The 22,095-nt window shown below is 35.7% G+C and overlaps 2 protein-coding genes across 2 annotated transcripts; both read right to left on the reverse strand.

Annotated features, from left to right (window-relative positions):
* Positions 1-1,428: 1,428 nt before the first annotated feature.
* LOC127985377 (TNF receptor-associated factor 4) lies at positions 1,429-11,857 on the reverse strand. Its single transcript, XM_052587376.1, has 7 exons — positions 11,503-11,857; positions 6,759-6,810; positions 5,879-5,983; positions 4,370-4,531; positions 4,090-4,251; positions 3,845-4,000; positions 1,429-2,326 (listed from the first exon to the last, which is right to left on the reverse strand). The coding sequence occupies exons 1-7, from the start codon at positions 11,643-11,645 to the stop codon at positions 1,667-1,669; spliced, it is 1,440 nt and encodes a 479-aa protein (XP_052443336.1). The 5' UTR covers positions 11,646-11,857; the 3' UTR covers positions 1,429-1,666.
* Positions 11,858-13,182: 1,325 nt separating this feature from the next.
* Positions 13,183-20,944, reverse strand: LOC127985641 (aldehyde dehydrogenase family 3 member A2-like). Its single transcript, XM_052587672.1, has 11 exons — positions 20,795-20,944; positions 19,349-19,511; positions 19,030-19,261; positions 18,052-18,137; positions 16,256-16,464; positions 16,060-16,177; positions 15,823-15,964; positions 15,527-15,693; positions 15,342-15,441; positions 14,966-15,204; positions 13,183-14,169 (listed from the first exon to the last, which is right to left on the reverse strand). Exons 2-11 carry the CDS (start codon positions 19,508-19,510, stop codon positions 14,152-14,154), a joined length of 1,473 nt encoding a protein of 490 aa, XP_052443632.1. The 5' UTR covers position 19,511; positions 20,795-20,944; the 3' UTR covers positions 13,183-14,151.
* Positions 20,945-22,095: the final 1,151 nt, after the last annotated feature.

Genomic DNA, 22,095 nt, shown 5'->3' on the forward strand with positions numbered 1-22,095 from the left:
CCCTGATTTTCCTTTCTTCTTAAGGAAAGACATGACTCTTGCCCTGTCTTCCTAGTTCATATCACGGCTAACTCCAGCTCTTGTCTCATTATCTGATTCACCGGCACCGCAAGTCCGCAGCAGAAGCACCCAAGCACCTGAACTGCGGGTCCGTACCATTTACATTGATTCGAGAGGGGTGGTGGGGCCCTGCACAGAATGAAAATGACTTTTTTTAACACCAAACCAGTGCCTAACTACAAGTTTAGTTTTGCACAGGAACTTCTTTATTTGTACATAAATGCTATACAAATGTTAGTGCATGTATATATGTATATATAGAAAACGGAAAACCGCTGAAATTATAGGCCATCTGTCTGCTTTGGCATTTAGGGTAGAAATACTTTGAATTCTGTTTTGTTTTGTCATTTTAATAAAATAACAATGTTACAATAAAATATACACACATTTAGGAAAGGTCAGGGTATTATAGTTCTATGGGTTTTATTTCAACAAAGTTATTACATTTTGAAATTCAGAAACAGTCAAAATTACTGCCTTGGTAGTTCTAGTTTTTAAACAGAGTGTTGATACTAGGGATCTGTTGAGAGAGTTCCTTCAGCTAGCTGATGCGAGAGCAAGCGGTAGTGACCGGCCAAGACTTAGTATGGTGCTAGGCTGTTTCGTCATGTCCCTTTAAAGTAATCTATTCTTGGTTCCAAGCCTTGAGTTCTACCCCAGACCCAGGAGTCTGGCCCAAACAATTAAGTTAGGGTATGTAGCCTAGGCCTTTGATCATAAGGGATAATGTCACGGACTGCCATCTAACATCCCAGGGACAACTCCCATGGAATTGGTAGAGTTGGTACTTAGTGCTCACCATGGTTCTGGCCTGCACTTCCCTCAGCATGGTGGCATGGGAATACTGTTCCCCATAGTGACCCCTAAAGAACACCGTTCGAAGTTCCCTTGAAAGGTAACGTCTCAGGTTACTTATTAAACCATGGTTCCCTGAGTAGGGAATGAGACACTGCGTCCTCTACCTTCCTGCCATGCTTCAGATTGCCATGTGGATTTCCTTCACCGATATTACAACCAACAGCAGAGATGCATCATATACAACTTCCCTACAGGTACTGTTTACTAACAAAGTGACAGCGCCAACTACTGGCCTGGCACATGTAATACAATGTTGCAAGGGAAAAACTTGTTGTGTAAACGTAGCCTCAGTGTGTTTCACTGCTAAAGATTAAATAATAGAAAAATAAGAATTTAAATACATTTACACAGCAAGATTAAAAAAAAGAGTTAAGAATTCAATAAATCATATAAATTAATTCTTCTAATAATTATAAATCTAATGTTAAAGCTAGTGTAGCTTTATATTTATGTGGGCAAGCACTATTCATCATGACAATTCACATAGTTTCATAAAAATGGAGCCATTAGTCGTTTTTTAATGTCATTTTTATTTGAAAAAAAACAAAACAACATATTGCAGAAAAGTACATGCAAATGACAATGAATTTGCATTTTTTTTTATCCTTCTCAGTATCTAAATATCCTTCATTTGTGTTAAAGCATTGATTATTTTATTTTTTTTAAATTTATAAATCTTTACTTTGAATGTAAGCAAAACGGCCCACAATTGATCATTTTTCACATTATTTAACATTTATTTCAGAACTCAAGAGTTCAGTATTTTCTGGACAACATCTATGGAGGCTTTAATGAAAATAGCGTTGTCTCTTATATAGTTCCTTTTCCTCATCTCCTCATGGGAGAGGAACTTTGGGTAGCCGAAGCCCAGCATGGTCTCATCCAGACAACCCCCACGGACACTTCCCAGAGCTCCAGGCCGTGGTCTCTGGAAGTTCTTCCAGGTGGGATCTGGGCTGAAGGTCTCTGTGATGTGCTGAGGTTTAGTGAGCGCCGGGTCGCTCTGATCCAAGAGCGAGAAGGAAACGCAGTAAGGGAAAGGCCACTCCAGCAGCCCATCGTACTCTCCTGGCAGAACGCGAATGTAGATTGACAAGTAAGAGCCCTCGCCACTACCATTCCCATTGGGAAAGGCAGAAACTTGTAGACGGTAACCATAGTTATGGGAATAGAAGGCAGGACTAAACAACTCCAAACACCCAGAAGTCCTGCTCTTAGCTTCCTGTAGCCGCTGACTGAAGTCTGTGAGCTTCCAGAGCAGAGTGCCATCTCGACTTCCAGAGAGCTCCTCCACTGCTCGCCGGAGTTCCCTGAGCTCCAGCCTCTGGCGATTCACCAGACCACCGAGAAGAGAGAGGTGGGTGTGTGTGGCTTCCTCAAGGTGTCGCCCCACTGCAGTCTTTGGGCACTATGAGTGGAACAGATGAAGAGATGTCATGACAGAAGAGGTTATGACACATGATACATTCTGATATTCATGTCCTACTTCACAAAAAAAAAAAAAAATATATATATATATATATATATATATATATATCCAGAAACTAATTTTCTCACTTGAATATTTTAAAAGGCTTTGTTAACATGCCATAAACCAAACAGACAAAAGGTAAAGGTACAAACTGTGTACTTGACAGCTTTAATGAGAGAAAGAACTGCAAGAATACAAGATATCCAAATGACAATGAAATTCAAAAGTTTCTCTATGGAAAAAAAAATAATGCAATTTTTATTTCTGGAACCCAGCTGTTGCACGATATAGTATTTTTCCTCTTTATTTTGTTCTACAAAAAAAAAAAAAAAAAAAAAAAAAAAATGTACTGCTTGCTAGTCATCAATTAACATTTTTCTTTCTTTCTTTTTCTTTCTTGCAAAAATTTTTTTGCAACTTGGAACATATGAGTCTGAAGTCTGATTAATAATATGTACACTAAATATGCAAATTATAACTGTATTTAACATAAAATTATGTGTATATGTGCATATTTGTAAATTTCATATGCAAGTTATTGTACCATACCTGTTTGTAAATTGAAACTGTTTAATAAAGTTTGAAAAATTGGCAAGCTGTACCAAACATGGCCACTGGGTGCCACTACCAGAAATCATGACATACAAGGCTTACAATGTGACAGAATATCAGTGTGATATGTTATCTGTTTATAGTTATTAATACAATTACAAAAATGTTTTTACAAAAAAAAAAAATAGCTTCAATTATTACTTTAAGAACTGTTATATATATATATATATATATATATATATATATATATATATATATATATATATATATATATATATATATATATATATATATATATATATATATATATGTATATAACAATACACTCGTGACATTATTTGGTTCGATACACTATACTGAACTCATGATACAATATTCTTGCGATACTTAAAAAAAAACCTTAATATAGTTCAAATAAGATTTTTTTTAAATGACTTCTAAGACATATGATAACCAGTTAGTAAAATGTGCTGTTCATTAACAAGCTAAATTGGGTAGTCCATCAAAGGTTAACTTTAATAGGCTTGGACTTGGTACTGGTCTTTAATGCACAGGGCAATGGTGATACCAGAACAGAATATTGTGCTGTTTAGTAAATATTGAAATGTATTAAATAATGTATTTTACTTTTAATCTATCAATAATAATAAATAAACATGGAAACTCAAATGTGCAACCATTATTACCATATTTGATGTTAAATTAAATTAGTCCAAATTTAATTTTGTTTGAACTACAGTATATACAGTATTATATATATTGTCACCATCCACAGTCTACAGTACGCATTGCTGAATTTTTGTATTGAGGTACATTTTGACACAGTATATTGTTACACCCCTACAAAATAGTATTGAATTTAAATGTATCGGTTATCGCATAGTTATCAGTGGAAGATCATACCCTATGTTTGCAGCCAGCCTCCTTAAACGGGCAAAGTACCGTCGCAGTGCTGCATCCTTCCTTTACATGTGCCATTAACATCTCTCGAGTGATTCCTGGTGTGCCACATCTGTTAGGGCACTGCATAGGGAAGCGTGGACACTGCTGCTGATGATTCTGTGAACATAAAACACCTATGAATACACTCCCTTTACCATAAAATGAATAAATACATAAATGTAGGATGGAAGCATAAAGTCACTGACCTGAATAGTGTCATAGAGGAACTCTTTTCGGCAGTATCTGCAGGGCAGTTTGCGTTTGGGACACTCAGACACAGAGTGCTGGGCCAAGAGTCTCCGCACCATACGAGCCCCACATTTATTCTCACAGTACACACTCTCTTCTGGACAAACATCCTGGTGATTCTGAATGAGGGCAGAGAGCAACAGAAAATATTAAACATGCTTGGATGTTTTGTGTGATAAAGTATCAGAAGAGTTGTGATAATAGCTAAACATCAACGAAGAACTGCATGTGTCCGACCTCATACGCCTCCCCAGTGAACTCGTCCCCGCAGTGGTCACAGTGTAGTTTTCTCTTCACGCAGTCGTGCTGCAGGTGCTCCGGCAGTTCACGTCGCAGAAGCTTCGCAGAGCAGCGGTTCGGACATGACACCACGTTAAACTCACACACGGACAGATGGGCCTGGAGGAGCAGCGAGAAACCCAGTGTGAGATTAGGGTGCTTAATGCTATTGAAAGAAGATGTTCATCAAGACAGCATTTACAGTACTTGATCTGGGCACATATTCACAAAACATCTTAAGGCTAAAAGTAGCGCATGACCCACCGATTTAGTAGAAAATCTTAAAAATAATGGCCATGTCAGTCCTAAATGTAGGACTCAAACCTAAATTTTTGCTCAAACAGTATTCCACAAAGTGTTTAAGTGCTAAAACTAAAACTTTTGCCTGCAATCTTCCTTGGAACGTAAACATTTTAGAAACCTTTGATGATACAGAGTTTTAATAAGGTATTGTATTTGGTTTTGGAGGTTATCTCAACTATTGGCCAAAAAGTCTTACTATCAGCCATGATTATTCTACTCTGTTAATAAAAAGGCTTTTCATATGCATATTCACTAATTGTTTATGAGAAGAATACATGTAAGAGACTGACAATTAGCTGAACGTATACTTGTTTAATTAGTGACATTTGTATTTTGAAACATTTATTTGAATGTGGCGACATTATTCTGGGTTCTATATTTCTATGAATAAATCTCTGCCAGAGACCCTTCCCCTATCAGCCAATCACAGTGTGCATAGCATGCTGACATCATCCATAGCAACGAGGTCAACCCCGCCCTTTCTCTCAGCTTAAGAATTCTCTCTATTCCTCAGTCAAATTTGTCTCCGTAGCTTTGTGAAGAGGTTTTAAGAGAAAACCTTTACTGCTCTTTAGGAAAATTCTTAGTGGTAAGATAAAGTGTTTCATGAATACGGGCCCAGAAATACAGTAACATAATATTGGTGAAATATTATTGCAATTCACCCCCATGTTGAATATAAAAACATTCCTGCGATTTTTTTTTAGCAGCCAATACTCTAGCCACATGTCATATGATTCTACAGAAATCATTCTAATATGCAGATTTGGTGTTTGGTGTATGCTGCAAACAGGTTTTTCCAAGATTCTTTAGTGAATAGAAAGTACAACAGAACAGCTAAAAATAAAATATTTTTTGTAACATTTGAAATAACTTTACCGTCACTTTTGATCAATTTAATGTCTCCTTGATGAATTAAATAAACATACTAATCATAAACATATTAACAGTAGTGTATTTATACATACTGTAGTGTACTCATTTTTATACATTTGAAAAGTACTGTAACATACAATAGCCTACTAACATATGGACAGCATCTAAAATGCAAACACTTTTAAGAGACTTGAGGAGCCGTAAACAAATGTTTTCAATCCTACAAAGATGTATGTAGAAATATGTAAAAATAAAACTGAGATTTGTGTTTGTGTGCCATTTGTTCACCTGCAGGAGCTTGTTCTGTGCGGTCCAGCGGCAGCCCTCCTCACTGTGGATGCAGCGGATGGGCAGGGAAAGAATCTGCTGTTCCAGCTCCACATCTGGAAAAATCTGCAGGCAGAATGACACATTTATGAGATTTAATAGAGTAGAACATATAGGAACATTTATGAAAAGCATGGAAGTTAAACAATAAATAAAACATGAGAAAGATTGCTGTTGTTCAGTAAAGCTGTGATTACTAGCAAAACTGGGCACGGGGCATTGCTTTTAAACAATTCAACAAACAAGATATTGAAAATCATTAACCTAGACAAAGAATTGTCAGTAAGGACTATTTTTGCTCTGCTGTAGAAAATATTTCCAAATGAAGTTGCGCACAGCAGTTAGGTTTCTGAATGAATTAGGGTTGTTCAACAAATGACTTGAATGAATGATTCAATGACTGTGCACTCTTATAATGCGATTATAATGAGATTTAGGCAATATGGTGATTAAACTTTACCTCATGTAAACACTGATGAAGCACACATCGTAGTAACCATAATATGTGGTGTACGCCAATATTAATCACAATAAACAGGCTTGTAGAACACCTTAATTGCATTATTTGTGCTCTGACTCTGACATACATGGATCACATGTTTTTCCCACAGCTTCATGAATGCATGACATTCAGAATTTTTTCCATCAATCGCTTGACTCTGTCAAGGAGTCTGTTTTGTGAGTTACTTGGGCAAACACTGCCTGCAAAATCATTGCCAGATATTATACAATTTCGTTAAATTATACAATTATACAATAAATTATGACATCAGGACAACGATCATCATTTGGATGAAATCAAAAGACATTTGAAATTGTTGTGGTATGAGGGTGCACTTACTTTTGCATAATCCAGCGGCAGATGGTCCTCTGGGCACTTGAACACACCTTCACTATTAAAATTTAGCAGAGAAAAAAAAATCAGATTCCTGAAAGTTAACGATTCACATATATTCTGAAAGCTATGTTGTATATTTTGGGAAAGAATCACCAATGGTGAACATGTTGTTTAATATGTGTTTAAATTACAATGTCAACAATTAAAAGCTGGTTGTCCATTACTAGAGCATTTTTTAAATGAAGAAAATACATATTTTTGCTCTCCTACATAACGGAAAGTGACACACATGAATGTGTTAGAATTTCATTTGCATTCGGTTAATTTTCATATTACACAGTATGTAGTGGGTTGAAGAGCAGTTCACAACTGCCACCGATGGATGCCTCCATGTTATAAAGCCTAAATGATTCACAGCTGAACTGATTTGACAGGAACTTCAGAATCACCTCCCACACCACAAATGGACGAAAGGCCTTCAGGAGAACATGAGTGAATCATCCATCTGGCACAGTGACGTCCCCCAGCATACATTATACGGGGAAGCAGTGCGACCAACACAACACATATTAATAGAGCTATGTTCTTTCCATTACGTGTAACACAGAAGCACATCGTCATTTCAAAATCCTACAGGGAGTTTTCCCAAAAGTCCCAGGAAGCTTCAGAAGAAGATGCAAACTGTGATTGCTGCATTTTTTTAGGCAGATCAGAAATTTCATGCAAGTGCCATCTCAAGCTTTTCAATCAAGTGGATTTTGAATGCATTTTTCTAACTAAAAATGTTTACATTTTTTCTTTTTTATTTATAATCTTTTTTCTTTCTTCAGTTGGTCATGTCTTATCTTGTCTAGATCAACGAATAAGTCAGAACTGCAAATGACGCCCCTGAAAAAGTAGTGCATCATGCCCTTCAGCCAAATACATGCTTTATCATGTATAAAAAAAAGCTGCTATAGAAAATCACAAATGTGTGAACTATTGTATGTTTCTAACAATATTACTTTAAGGTGAAAAGGAGAGCATGTGTATTGTATCATTCTTGCTCTTAATTCTTGCTAATGGTTACATTTTAGATCACTTTATATATTGCCATACAGCTAATGTAATGTGAAGTCTATTTGAAAAACATGTGTTAGTCTGATAGAATGTGAATGGAGAAGACTGTCGATCTTTATGATAACATCCACAGGATAACACAAGACAATGAATGTAATTGTTTAACTCATTACACCTGTGAGCAACACAGCTCTGTGTTATGATTATATGGGACTGAGAAGACGAGGCATGGAATGCAAAGTATGGGTCATAACCCAAAACTGTGCAGTTGAGCAATACTACCAAATAAACTGACTCATTGCATACTTTCTTTTCACATTAATTCCTTTAAAAAAATAATCATAAAAGAATTCTGTCGTATTTTGATTGTTATTATCTTTTCAAATGTAGAAGAGAAAAACATGTCATGTAAACATTACCATGTAAAAATCTATAGAGGCACAAAGCACTACTCTGTAGCCTGAGGCATTTTGTGTCACTCTGACATCTTGCTCGGCCTGTTTGGCATTTGTTTATTACTACTCTGTCACAGAAGCAATTATTTTAAAGTGATACTTTCCACATACAATGACCAAAGCTATTAAATTATAAAAAAAAAAAAAAAAAAATACAATGGTGAATTCGCCTCTTCTATGGTTCAAATGTTTTCGATTTATTATGATCTGATCTAAAGATTGAATTTTTAAAAATGAAACTCTGCACCTCTGTAAACCCTCCTCACCCCTATCCCCAATATTTAATACATGCATAATACATTTTTGTAATATATATATATATATATATATATATATATATATATATATATATATATATATATATATTAATTAGAAGATTTGTTAGATTTTAGATGGAATAACCTTGAGAAAACTTCATGATGTTCTTGATTCAATAATATACTAGATATATAATTTATACTAATGTTCAAATATTTTGAGTTATTAAAGGGGTAGTTCATCCAAAAATTAAAATTATGTCATTAATTACTCACCCTCATGTCGTTTAAAACCTTTAAGACCTCCGTTCATCTTCTGAACACAGTTTAAGATATTTTAGATTTAGTCTGAGAGCTCTCAGTTCCTCCATTGAAACTGTGTGTACGGTATACTGTCCATGTCCAGAATGGTAAGAAAAACATCATCAAAGTAGTCCATGTGACATCAGAGGGTCAGTTAGAATTTGTTGAAGCATCGAAATACATTTTGGTCCAAAAATAGCAAAAACTACGACTTTATTCAGCATTGTCTTCTCTTCCATGTCTGTTGTGAGAGAGTTCAAAACAAAGCAGTTTGTGATATCCAGTTCACGAACGAATCATTCGATGTAACCGGATCTTCTTGAACCAGTTCACAAAATCAAACTGAATCGTTTTAAACGGTTCGCGTCTCCAATACGCATTAATCCACAAATGACTTAAGCTGTTAACTTTTTTAACATGGCTGACACTCCCTCTGAGTTCAAACAAACCAATATCCCGGAGTAATTCATGTATTCAAACAGTACACTGACTGAACTGCTGTGAAGAGAGAACTGAAGATGAACACCGAGCCGAGCCAGGTAACGAACGAAAGGTTGACTTGTTCTCGAGTCAAGAACCATTTCTGTCAGACGCATCCGATTCGTGAACCGAGGAGCTGATGATACTGCGCATGTGTGATTCAGCGTGAAGCAGACTGACACACAGAGCGTCTGAACCGAACTGTTTTTTTCTGGTGATTGATTCTTAACTGATTCTGTGCTAATGTTATGAGCGCGGGTAAATCGAAGGCTTGAATGAAGGGTAATCATCACCAACGATGTCATTACATTGAGCGCAAAAGAACCGGTGAACCATTAACAAAAGTTAACAAAAAGTTAACAAAAAGTTAACAGCCTAAGTCATTTCTGGATTAATGTGTATTTGAGAAGGGAACCGTTTAAAATGATTCAGTTCGATTTGGTGAACTGGTTCAAAAAGATCCGGTTAGATCGAATGATTCGTTTGCGAACTGGATATCACTAACTGCTTTGTTTTGAACTCTCTCACAAAAGACATGGAAGAGAAGACAATGCTGAATAAAGTCGTAGTTTTTGCTATTTTTGGACCAAAATGTATTTTCGATGCTTCAAAGAATTCTAACTGACCCTCTGATGTGACATGGACTACTTTGATTATGTTTTTCTTACCTTTCTACTAGGGCTGCACGTTCTCAAGTTTTTCATTAACCGTTAACCGAGGCCCTTAGCGGTTAATACTCGGTTAACCATAGTGTGCCATAGTAACCATAACCATAGTAATTTCCGGACATTGGCCGAAAAAAAAAAAGGAATGTCCGACAAAATTGTATCTCTCCGGTCAAATTGTCCTATTAAAACTGCCTAATAATGCCGCCCATTAACACAATCTGAATTTGAGAATAAGCCTAAAATGTATAAGGCAAAAGGTAACAAGCAGACTCCGCGGCCGCCTCGCTAAGGCTATGACTATGTTTGACACGTACAATATTTGAAAATCGATAATTATTTATTTATTTATTTAAATTACATTTATATCTGAATTTATGTCAACCTATAGACTTTCAAATATCAAAAAAAAAATTTGTACAAAATGACATATAAACATATTTTCCTATTATACTTTGCCTGGAAACGCTTCCAACAAGGCGTCGGTTCTATTTCTAGCATGCACGCGTCGAGCCGCGCCTGAGCCGCGCGTCTCACGCAGGCAGTCGGCAAGCTCTAACCTGTTAACATGGGAACCGAATTAAAAACAGACACGCCACGCAGCTGAGATGCTTTCGCCACGCATCCAGTGTGTCCTGACCGGCCTAATGATGCCCGGGTGTTGGCTGTTGAGATTACAACAACGAGGTTGTACTTGAAGTATATCTAAGCACTGTATTGCAATACTTGCATTTTGCCCCGTCACTCGTATTAGCCCGCTTCATATTAGAAAAATGACTTCTTCTTGTGGACATTACAAATGTCTGGGAGCGCTCTGGCGGTCTCTGGTGGTGCAAAAATGTATTACAACTAAATTCAATGCACGCCATTGACGTCACTTAACCGAGCAAAATGTTTTACTCGGTTACACAATTTTTAACGGTTAATCGGTTAACCGGTTAACCATGGACACCCCTACTTTCTACCTTTCTACACACAGTTTCAATGGAGGGACTGAGAGCTCTCTGTCTAAATCTAAAATATCTTAAACTGTGTTCCAAAGATAAATGGAGGTCTCACGGGTTTGGAACGACATGAGGGTGAGTTATTAATAACATAATTATGATTTTTTTTATGAACTAACCCTTTAAATGTTTATTGATGTTTATGTCTCTTTAAATGTAGTATATACTTAGAAAAAATGTTTGAAAAATTCTTAGAATTATACTTCGTTTATTACTCACTTGAACAATGATTTGTTGTGTACACCTAACACTCAAGTATTAAATATGTAAAAAGTATATTTTTGCAGCATGCTATAGTTACACCTCTTGACATTATGAAATATTATTTTTAATATGAAATAATAAGAACAAATGTGAAATTTTGAACGTGTGTTTTAATGTTTCTTTTATCTCTTTTACTTTCCTAATTTGGTGTGCAAATTAAAAATTAACTTGGCAAATATGAAAATAAACCATTAAAATGCAAGCCGCCAGAGTTTGACGTTGCTTTGATCATTCAGAGACAGGTTTAGGAGCAGCTTTACCTGAGGTACTCTTGCAGGCATGTGTCACAGAATCTGTGTCCGCAGGTGGACACCTGCACAGGGTCCCGCATCGGCTTCTCACACAGAGGACAATAAAACCTCCTCCTCGGTCGCTCCAGAAACTTTAAATCTAACCCTGGCATAATACCTGTGTGTCTATCAACTTCAGACTGCAATCTGAAAAACTGCTGGAATTAAACTTTACAAAGAATCTTAATGCAATGAAGAAGAACCACTATTAGTAGGTTGATCGCTCGTTTATCGAATAAACACTAACCACCAATCGATCTCTCATGACATTTCCGTCTTTTCAAGGTACAGCTCAGGGAAATGTTTACTCGTTCCAACTGTCGGTCTGCACTCAAGGCCGCCCACAGCAGCGAGGGGAGGAGCCAGCAGCCTCCCGCTAATAATAGTGCTTATGGGCCGTGTTATTTTACATCTTGATCATCAAGATTTAAATAAGTTTTCATTAATATCTGGAATTAGTTTTTATTTTTAAGTTTTTTATTTTTATTAAAGAGTAAAATGTAAAATGTGTGTGTGTGTGTATATATATATATATATATATATATATATATATATATATATATATATATAAACCTCAAGATTAAAGTCGTTAAATAACGAGAAAAAAAGTCATTACATTATGAGAGAGAGAAAAAAAACTTGTTTAAGTTTCATTTCAGTTTTAATTATTTTAGTACATCAAATTATTATTATTTTAATTGACTGTCTGTATAGTTTTTATATATATATTTTTTCATGTGGTATTAGATATTTTAGTGCATCAAGTTACACTAACTGAAAATGAGAATATTGCCAGTTAGGTGATTTTTATTTATAGGCTATATTTATTTATATTTTATTTTAAATTACAAACATGTTTTTATGGACTACAACCCTGAATATCTAGTAAAAAAATTTAAGTAGAATCTAAACAATGATGAATAGAAGGTATTTAGTGTCTCTTTCCTCCTCCCCCATCCACCTGTTGTACAGTGATAGCACAGCACCCTCTGTGTTAATGGTGAAATTTGATACCGCTACACCTCCCAATGCTCTCGCATTGTCTGACTCTGAGGCGTATTAATTTACCACATTTGCTGTTGATTTGCTATAAACACGGTGGGTTTACATTACATCATAACTACTGATTCTTGTCTTACTAGCGTTTAAATGTAGACATTTCAGACAGTTTCATCGAAACAGGTTTCAAGCTGCAGAACCAGTTTTACTTCCTCGTTCCACAAAGGAATATTCAGGTTGACCTTAGACTCCTTGTATCAGCAGTAAAAAGCACCGCCCTTTTTCAGCACAGCTGTGTTAAACGCCATGCTTCTTACTGTTTGAAGCATGGGAAAGATACGTTAATGCTCAGCTATTGCCACTCAAAAAACCCTGCCGAAAAGGGCTTTTGTTTGCTTTTAAAAATGATTCATTTTAGTTAATGTGTCAGCGTGCCGAAGAAAAGCAGTGCATTTATTTGGTGTCCACCACGAGAAGGAGTACACGTGAGCTTTTGTGTATTTGTGTAGGAGGGCAACAAAATGCCAGATAAGGAAAAGAATAATAAAACTCAAAAAGAAACAATAACAAACATGACAAACATCCTTCCACCTGCTACAGTCAGTGAGATGCCAGAAGCTACACAATTACAACAGAAAAACCACATGCAGCTGTGTAAAAACAAGTTTATTGTTGCATTAAAAATTATTTCTTTATGTCATAAAAGTCTTTCTGTATCTATGGAATTATTATAAGACACATAGAGTATGTTTGGGCTAAAGGGAATGTGGAAACTGTGGATCCATCCACATGAAATGTTCTCATGTGTATTGTAGGAATATTTGCAGAATCATATTACATACATTGTAGTTGGTCTGCTTTTTAAATGAATAGTTCACCATAATTTTGTCACTTACACTGTTGTATGTCAGATCCATTGTATGAAAAAAGAGCAGCATAACTACCTTTCAAAATTTCTTCATCTTGTCTCATAGAAAAAAGAAATACAAACAGGTTTGAGAAATCATGATATAGTATAGTCATGATATAGTATTATAGTATAATATTCATTTTAATTCAAAATAACTACATATTTTGTATTTCTGACAATAGCACTTTCTTCAAATGAAACAATTCTTCATAAACCTCACTGAACCTTATTCTGTAACTGCAGTGTAAACTTGTTAATGATTCACAAAACTCACATTTAGATTCTGTTTGAAATGTGCATTTCTTCAAAATGCTGGACTTGTTATTCAAAATAGCAAAAGATTATAAGTTATTTTTTTATATTGCATAAAAAATCTAAATCATTTGATTCTGAGAAACCTTCATTTTCTTCTTTAAAAAACATCCCAGACACGAAGGACAGGATGGCAAGGCTCTTTGAGCTTGATTTAAAAAAGTGTATTCTAAAATAGACACTAATTAAAGTGCACTAGATATCAAAATAATTTGAATTAAAATTACATGTTGGTTTAAATGACAAAAATGCAGCATTGTCATAATGATTAAAATTAATCATTAAGTTATGATTATAAAACTAAGGCAAATGAGGGAAGCAGCACTTCAGCAGGGGTCAGCCGACCTTCTGTCCAAGGTTTCTCTGTGGCTGTGTTATTCTTCATATTATTCACAATCTTAGTCAGTAAAGTATCTCTGTTAAAGAAAAAATTATAATTAGTAATTGTGAATTAGTAATTTGTTTAAAAAAATAACTTTAAATTGTTTATATCTGATTGGATGAGCCGTGCACACTTTTCTGATATTGTATTTAATTGTATTTGAGTTGCACATGATTTTTAATATTACATAATAAAAAAAAAATAATATCATAAAATGTTTATAATACAAAAAATAAAATAATATTAAATATGAAACTATTTTAAATCATGTTTATACAGTATATTCATATATAATTTATATAGTATGTTAATAAAATATATTTATTGGTGGAAGAATTGACTATTTTGACTTTTAATATTAATACAGTTTGTTAACTAAACATTGGCATTTTCAATCATACTAGAATTTCTGTTTTTATATTTAAAAAATTTTTTTCTTATCAGTATATTTTATATGTATAATAATCTATTCTAATCTAATATGTTAACCATGTTTACATCTGAATCATGTTTATTATATAATAATATAATAATAAATAAAAACCATCTAGTAGTATTTTGATTTAAATTATTTTTAGTAATAATGTATTTAAATTTGTATACATTTATACATGTATAATAATATCATTTATATTAAATATAAATATAAAAGTAATATCCATTCTACATTTTAAAATATGTATATTATATATATAAATACTCTATAAACTTCTGTATTTATCACAAAACAAATGCATAAAATGCTCAATAATTTCATACGGTTAAAATGAATATACATCAGATGTTATGTTTCAGAAATCTTATTTCACATGGGTAGAATAATCTGTTACCTGTAAAATAACTGCAACAAAGATGGCCATCAGAGCCAGCAGCACCATGCGGCCCAGGCTGCCGAAGTCGACATGTTTGAGGATGAAAAAGCGTGCCCAGCCCAGCTTATCTTCTGTATGTGGTGGGTAACGCATCTTATTCATCCCCTCCATCTTCAACTTTTTGATTAGACAGCTGCGCAAGTGGCTCATGTTATCAAAGCCATACTTGCCATGATAGTGGCCCATCCCACTGTTACCTGCAGGGGGAGCCGAAGAGCTGAGATTCAGCACAGTCCACACAACACTTCTGCAGATTCTCTCACTGACATCTTTGACTGGTCAACATTACTGTTCTATTTATGTAAAAGAAAAAGGTTTCATTAAAAGAACTCACCAACTCCACCAAAAGGCAAAGAGCTTACTGAGAAGTGCATCAAACAGTCATTGGCCACCACTCCACCACTAGAGGTCTCCGCAATCATATGCTTGATCAGCTATGATGAAAGGATAGTTTTGTACAGTTGTCTAAAGTAAAATTTTTATCTTTTTATATATTACGAACAAATAATCAGTTTAAACCTTGTTGTCTGAAGAAAAGATGTACAAGGCAAGGGGTTTCTCTCTCTGGTTGATGAATTTGATGGCTTCATCTGCACTGCTAACTGTCAGGATGGGCAACAGAGGCCCGAAGATCTCCTCCTGCATCACCTTGGCATCCGGTTTCACGTCCCTTAAAATGGTTGGACCTGTCAGGAAATACATTTTGAATACAACAGAGAATTACAAATGTGATTACGCTGTTATTAAACAATAAATTGATTTCATTAGCATCTAAACTGGTGCTTTTAATGGCTTTTAGAATTAGTCATTTCTACCAATGTAGCACTCCGACTCGTCGTTTTCACCGCCCACAGCGATGGTGCTGCCCTCCAACAACGCCATCAGTCTCTTAAAGTGGCGCTGATTGATGATGCGTCCATAATCCAGACATTTTTTGGGATCGTCGGTATAGAAATCCTGATCATCACAAAAGAAAGTATGTATTAGCTAATATGACATTTTACATTCATAGGTTGATACCAGGCCCAAACTGTCATTCACAAATAACATACATTAATATTCTTCTTGATCTCTTCAATCACTCTGTCTTGCATACTGGGGTTACAGAGTATATAGTCCGGAGCAATGCAGGTCTGACCACAGTTTAAGTACTTCCCCCACGCAATACGCCTGTAAAGTCACAGAGAACATGTATTAAAAATCATTTTACAGCTTCACAAACGAATGATTTGTTCTCAATTGACTGACCGGCAGGCAATGGCGAGGTCACAGTTGGTGTCTATGTAGCACGGGCTCTTTCCGCCGAGCTCCAGAGTGGTAGGGGTTAAGTGTTTAGCAGCGGCCTCCATGATGATTTTAGCCACTGTGCCGTTTCCAGTGTAGAAGATGTGATCAAACCGCTGCTTGAGCAGCTCTTGGGTCTCTGTCACCCCACCGGTGACAACTGGATACAGCTCCTGAGATCAACCCAAACTGTTAGTGATATTACTTAAAGGCATCATAAACCGAGAAATAACATTTCTCTTGATCTTTAGACATGCAAAGAAAATGCCTTTTAAAAATGTCTTATTATTTCTTATTATAATTTCTTGTAAATTCAAAAACAACTTTTAATGAAAAAACAAACCAAGTGGCCAAAAAGACTCGTTTTGAAATTTGTCACATTATGATGTCACCAAAAGACCACCTCTGCAGTAGATCAATGCCTACTTCTACATCTTTAGCCCGCCCACTGACTGGCACATGTAGTAGGAGGAGAGGAAATACTAGAGAGATGCAATCACAGGATTACTCCATCAACAAAACCACTGAGATGCCTGCATTTCTCTTTCACGCTAGAAACATTGTGAACACTTGAAGTACGTCAGAAATATGGGAGAACGGGACATCTGTTTACTGTTGGGGTTTTGTTGTATCAATCTGTGCCACATCCAGTGAAGACAGAATCACTGACTATAATGGGCTCTCTTGTCTTTAGTCAGGTTGCACTGCTCGCATCCATTGTAAACACGGTGTAACATTAGGAAAAAGCTCCAGATCGCCTCAGTGAAACACTGTCTGTTTGCTTCAATTTACTGTGGATTCATTTTTAAACAAAACTGTATTTTCAAAGAGACTAAAAGAAATATGATGCAGAGCTAAGCCTGACTACATTGGATCCAAGTGTGAGTACATGTGTTTTTAACACTATTGCATTGTTTTTTCCAGATTGTTTGATATATACTGAGTATTTATGTTTTAACCGAGCGGCAACCTTCCGGTCTCTCTCGTGAAGCCAACACAGAAGTGACTAAAACTGCAAATGATTGATTGGCCGCTAGAGGCTGGCTCTGAAAGGGATTCAGTCCCATAGACTCCTCATGTTAAAATGCCCAACTTTACAGCAGTAAAAAACATGTTTACAGCCTGGTACAAAAAGTGGTCTCAGTCTATATACTGTGAGGGGGGGTGATTTTTTTTATAACTCCGTTTAAATTATATTAAGCCTTAAAGATCTGCATAATTAAGGGCGTGGCCACTTGAGTGACAGGTGAATTGCTGCTGCTGTCACCTCCGTCGAGCTAAGTGGGCGTGGTTTGAGGAACCAGCTCCCGCCATTTTTCAATTATCCGAAAGTGACGTGTGGGATGTGCTGCCAAGACGGCGAAATCTACAGTTGATGTAACGGACACTACATCCATGTTTTTATACAATCCATGGTTTTAACCTAAATGACCCATGTATTTTCAGAGTCTGTCACAGCAGTATCCTTCTATTATGTTAATATGCAGTTCATTATCCTTTACCCATTACCAATAACCCATTTAATATATAAGTCATATTAGGGCTTTTCATACTTGAAATAGTTAACCTGGGTCATTTTACAATGAATGGTTTAATAACCTTTAAAAGTGGTGCTAGCCCTGCTTCAAAATTACCACTCTAAAATGTACCTTTGATTGGGGTTAATCATTGGGTTTAGAATGAAAATAACCCAAAGTTAAGCACAGTGTGAAAATCCCTTTTGTGCTTATTCATAAAATTATGATTAAAGGAAATCTCACTTTGTCCAGGTAAAGCGGTAAGAGATCCTCCATTACTTTGGAAGTGTGAGAACTGACTTCAGATGGCTTGATTACAGCTGCATTGCCTGCCAACACAGCATTCCTTGTTATATGACAAATACTAAATAATTACAGTAATTCTTTATCACTAGTAAAACCCTAGCTCTTTAAAAATAGTGTAGATGTATAGCTCAAATAAAAAAATTATTTAACCATTAAACACTTTTTAATTGCTTTTGTCTCTGGTGTTGAATACTCTTATTAAATGCACTTGCAAATATACTGTATGGACAACTTGAATTTGAAAACATTCCTAAAGATAGATAACAGACAGATGGAAAAGCTAGTGATTTTGAGTGCGTTTAAATCAGTCGCTGCATTTTTAAATTCAGGATTTTCAAATAAAGTTCAAATAATAAATAACAAACAAATTAATTTAATTGTCTATGCCTTATGTCATATAAATGCCTTCCTGAACTTTACCACAAAATTCTACAATATCTCTGGTAATTCTTTATGCAAGTGTACTTTGGTCTGTTAGCACAGGGCAGTGTCGCATAGGTAGGACAAAGTTCAGCCCAGTGTTATTTTAGTATCATTAAGTATCAATAATTCAAACCTGAAAATAAACAGAATATTTTCAATTTAAAAAAACGTATGATTTAAATAAGTAAGAAACGTTTGAACTATTTGTGGGCGCTTATAAAATTGAATTAGTTGTGAATAAAATGATCAGTAGCTTTTGCAGAAGTTTATGGAGCTCATACAGCTTGACTGTTGCTATTATTAAAGTAAAATGGTCATTAAAATTATTAATGAAAAGCATTAAATTAAAATAATGCCATAGCTGTGGTTTAAGACCACATAGGGCTTCTACATATGCTTATTGTTTACATAAAGAATTCATAAGCTTTAGTTATAATATTTTGCACATTTCATGTAAATTGTTTCAGATGGTCTTCACTAGACCTCCATTACCTGCTGCTATAGCTCCTATGAGGGGCCCGATGGTGACTGCCCAAGGATAGTTCCAGGCCCCAATGACCAGCACTACTCCCAGAGGCTCAGGCTGGATGTAGACCTGGTCTGAGATGGTCATCATGCTCTTGCTCACGGGCCGAGGAGCTGCCCATTCTTTCAGATATTTCACAGCCAGGTTAATCTCACTTTCCAGACCTAGAGTCTCATACAAAGGAGTTCCACATTCACTCTGTCACCAGATAAATAAGACACAGATCAGTTACATAAGCAAACAATGTTTAGAAATGAACGATACACCAGCTGACGGGACACAAACCCTTCCAAGATCCTTTTTGAGACCCTCTGCGATTTCATTTTGCCGTTCCCTGACAAAACGCAACAGATTTTTTAGCTGGGTAATGCGATAGTCCAGTGATTTGCTCCGGCCGGTGAGGAAGGCCTTCCTGGCACGATCCACTGCTTTCTGCTCTCGAGACATACTGTGAAAGGGGAAGTCATTCATTTCACTCAATTTATACTTCTGTCACATTTAAGGAAACCTCACGCAATGATCTCATAAATTATAAGTGAGAGCAGAGTATAAGTCCTTGGTCTCAAACTCAATTCCTGCAGGGCCACAGCTCTGCACAGTTTTACTCCAACCCTAATCAAACACACATGATCCAACTAAGCAAGGTCTTCAGGATTACTAGAAACTACCAAGCAGGTGTGATTTGGAGCTGGTTGGAGCTAAACTCTGCAGAGCTGTGGCCCTCCAGGAATTGATTTTGAGACCACTTGTATAAGAGCTGTAATGGACTGACATTTGGCTCTTTAAAAAGTGGATGATGGCAAACAAATCTTTTCAAAACTGTTTCTCGGAAATCATATGACAGCTCATGACCTAAAACTTTGCATTACAACATCAACAATCAACATACAACAATGAGTCTGCACTTTAAAAATGTTTTTTAACATCATGTTATTTATAATCATGTTATTCTGAATGTCAGCTTTTTTTAATCATCATGAGCAATTCAATTCAATGTAATTTGAAAAGTGCAATGATCTTATTGCAGTAGGTTTTAAATTCAACACCCAACTTTTAACTGTTATTTTTAATTTAGAGGGTACATTTTGTAACAAATGATCAAAATAATTAATTTATATAATAGTAATAATAATTATTTTGTATTATTACATTTAATAAAAATAATATAATGTAATTATTGCTGAAGTAGTTCATACACTCTTGTACATAGCATACTAATTACTAGTATATAATAGCTAATAAATATCTAGTAACAAACAGTTACTAATTAAATGATTAAATAACTACTAATAAAATAAAAATAATAGTAAGGAAAAAATACAGTCACGTGACAGTTTTGATTTCAGTTTGGCAGTAGTTCACAGTAGTTTAGAAATTATGCAACGCACACTTAGCGGACTATGAGACTGTCATAGTCATACAGTCATATAGTCATACAGTGCATGCAGAAACACAATGAAAGTATACGTATTTGGCGTCCATACGGGTGATAGGTCGCATCTCTCTCCTGAACGCGATTATATAGCCTAATTAATATTCTTAGTGTCTCATAGCCTTGCGCAGTTGCAATTACACGTTTATAACAGGTTGGAATCTCAGAAGAAATGAGATGAAACGGGTTCAGCTCTTGCTTTTGTTGCACGACATCGCTGCTGTCGGAGGCTTGTTACTAAACAATCGATTAATACGCTTTAGAAAGTAACAACAAAAAGCCTTAGTTCCGTACATTACCTTTGGTTATTTCACAGTGTGTCCACGCCTTTCGTTGTATATATTGTGAGGCGTTCAGATGAAGCGTCCAGATCAGATAGCGCAGTCAAGCTGAAAGATCGTAAACATTAAACAATATTGTTCCGTTAACAGTAGATACGTAAGCGGAGGGGGCGGAGTCTCTCCAATGGGCGTGGCCACAAAGCTTCAAAGCCAGCCCTGAGGCAGTGTATTTAGGTACATAAACACACTGACAGAGGACTACAGCAGGCTACGTTGCATTTGGGTAAATGCAACAGATGTAATACTTTCAGAATCATACTTCTTTTAATGCTAAATTAGAGAGAACATGTCATGTATTTTACTTATATATATATAAATATATAGAGAGAGAGAGTTTAAAGTGTATTTAAAACATAGCTTATAAATACTCCATGCTATTTATTCTTGGCTCACTGCTAGCGATGGGAAAGTTAATATTTAACCCAACAGAGAATGGCAAACAATTAGGCAACTATAAGGTCATAGAAATTGTTTAAAGATTTTTTTAAATCAATATTTCAAATGTGTTAAAAAAAATGTATAGCACAGAGACAGGAAAGCGGTATTAAGAACTTTAAGTGAATGACTGTAGTCATACAGGATCAGGCAGACAAATATACAATGTGCACAAATGTACAGATAAGAAATGCAAATGAATTCAAATTACCTGGGAATGTATTTGTTTTTATTGTACACGTAGACTTTAACTTATTAAACTGCTCAGCTCTTCACCAGCCATTGAAAACAGTTCTTCAGCATCTGTGCACAATCAATCATAGCTCCTTCTCTTTCAGGTGGATCTCTGTGGCATCATTTTGGCTTTGTACCAGAAATTCTTCACAGTAGCACTATACCTCTAAAGTATGAAAACTGGCCGAACTCCTTGAAATATTACCCCAAACTGGCAGAATAAATGGTAGATGTTTCCACATCAAACAAAAAGACGGCCTCAGGTGTTTGCAGACTGTGAATGGAGAGGAACACAGCTGCGATGACACGTCATTAGCACCATTGTGACAGTACTGTGCCCCAGGAGTGAGAAAAAACAGAGGATCCATTGGAAAGAAAATGTATGAATGCAAACACACACATTCCCACATACCAGGCATACAGTATATGCACTCATTTAGAGTAGAGACACACACACATATTACTTTGTGGCTCATTACTTTTTTTTAAGCCTATGGAAGCATTAGAATTCCGAAATGAATTGCAGAACACAAAAGAAGATATTTCAAAGAATGGTAGCCTTTGACTTCCATTGTATTTTTTTTCCACAA

Source organism: Carassius gibelio, chromosome B21 (assembly GCF_023724105.1).
Source record: "Carassius gibelio isolate Cgi1373 ecotype wild population from Czech Republic chromosome B21, carGib1.2-hapl.c, whole genome shotgun sequence".
Classification (NCBI taxonomy): domain Eukaryota; kingdom Metazoa; phylum Chordata; class Actinopteri; order Cypriniformes; family Cyprinidae; genus Carassius; species Carassius gibelio.

Excerpts from the sequence above, each read along its gene's own strand:
- LOC127985641 (XM_052587672.1), bottom strand. The coding sequence starts at position 19,510 with ATGTCTCGAGAGCAGAAAGCAGTGGATCGTGCCAGGAAGGCCTTCCTC. Across the intron at positions 18,138-19,029 it reads CATAGGAGCTATAGCAGCAG|GCAATGCAGCTGTAATCAAG; the intron begins GTAATGGAGGTC and ends CTGTGTTGGCAG. Across the intron at positions 15,965-16,059 it reads AGATCAAGAAGAATATTAAT|GATTTCTATACCGACGATCC; the intron begins GTATGTTATTTG and ends TGTGATGATCAG.
- LOC127985377 (XM_052587376.1), bottom strand. The coding sequence starts at position 11,645 with ATGCCAGGGTTAGATTTAAAGTTTCTGGAGCGACCGAGGAGGAGGTTT. Across the intron at positions 6,811-11,502 it reads TGCCTGCAAGAGTACCTCAG|TGAAGGTGTGTTCAAGTGCC; the intron begins GTAAAGCTGCTC and ends AAATTTTAATAG. Across the intron at positions 4,252-4,369 it reads TCACTGGGGAGGCGTATGAG|AATCACCAGGATGTTTGTCC; the intron begins GTCGGACACATG and ends GCCCTCATTCAG.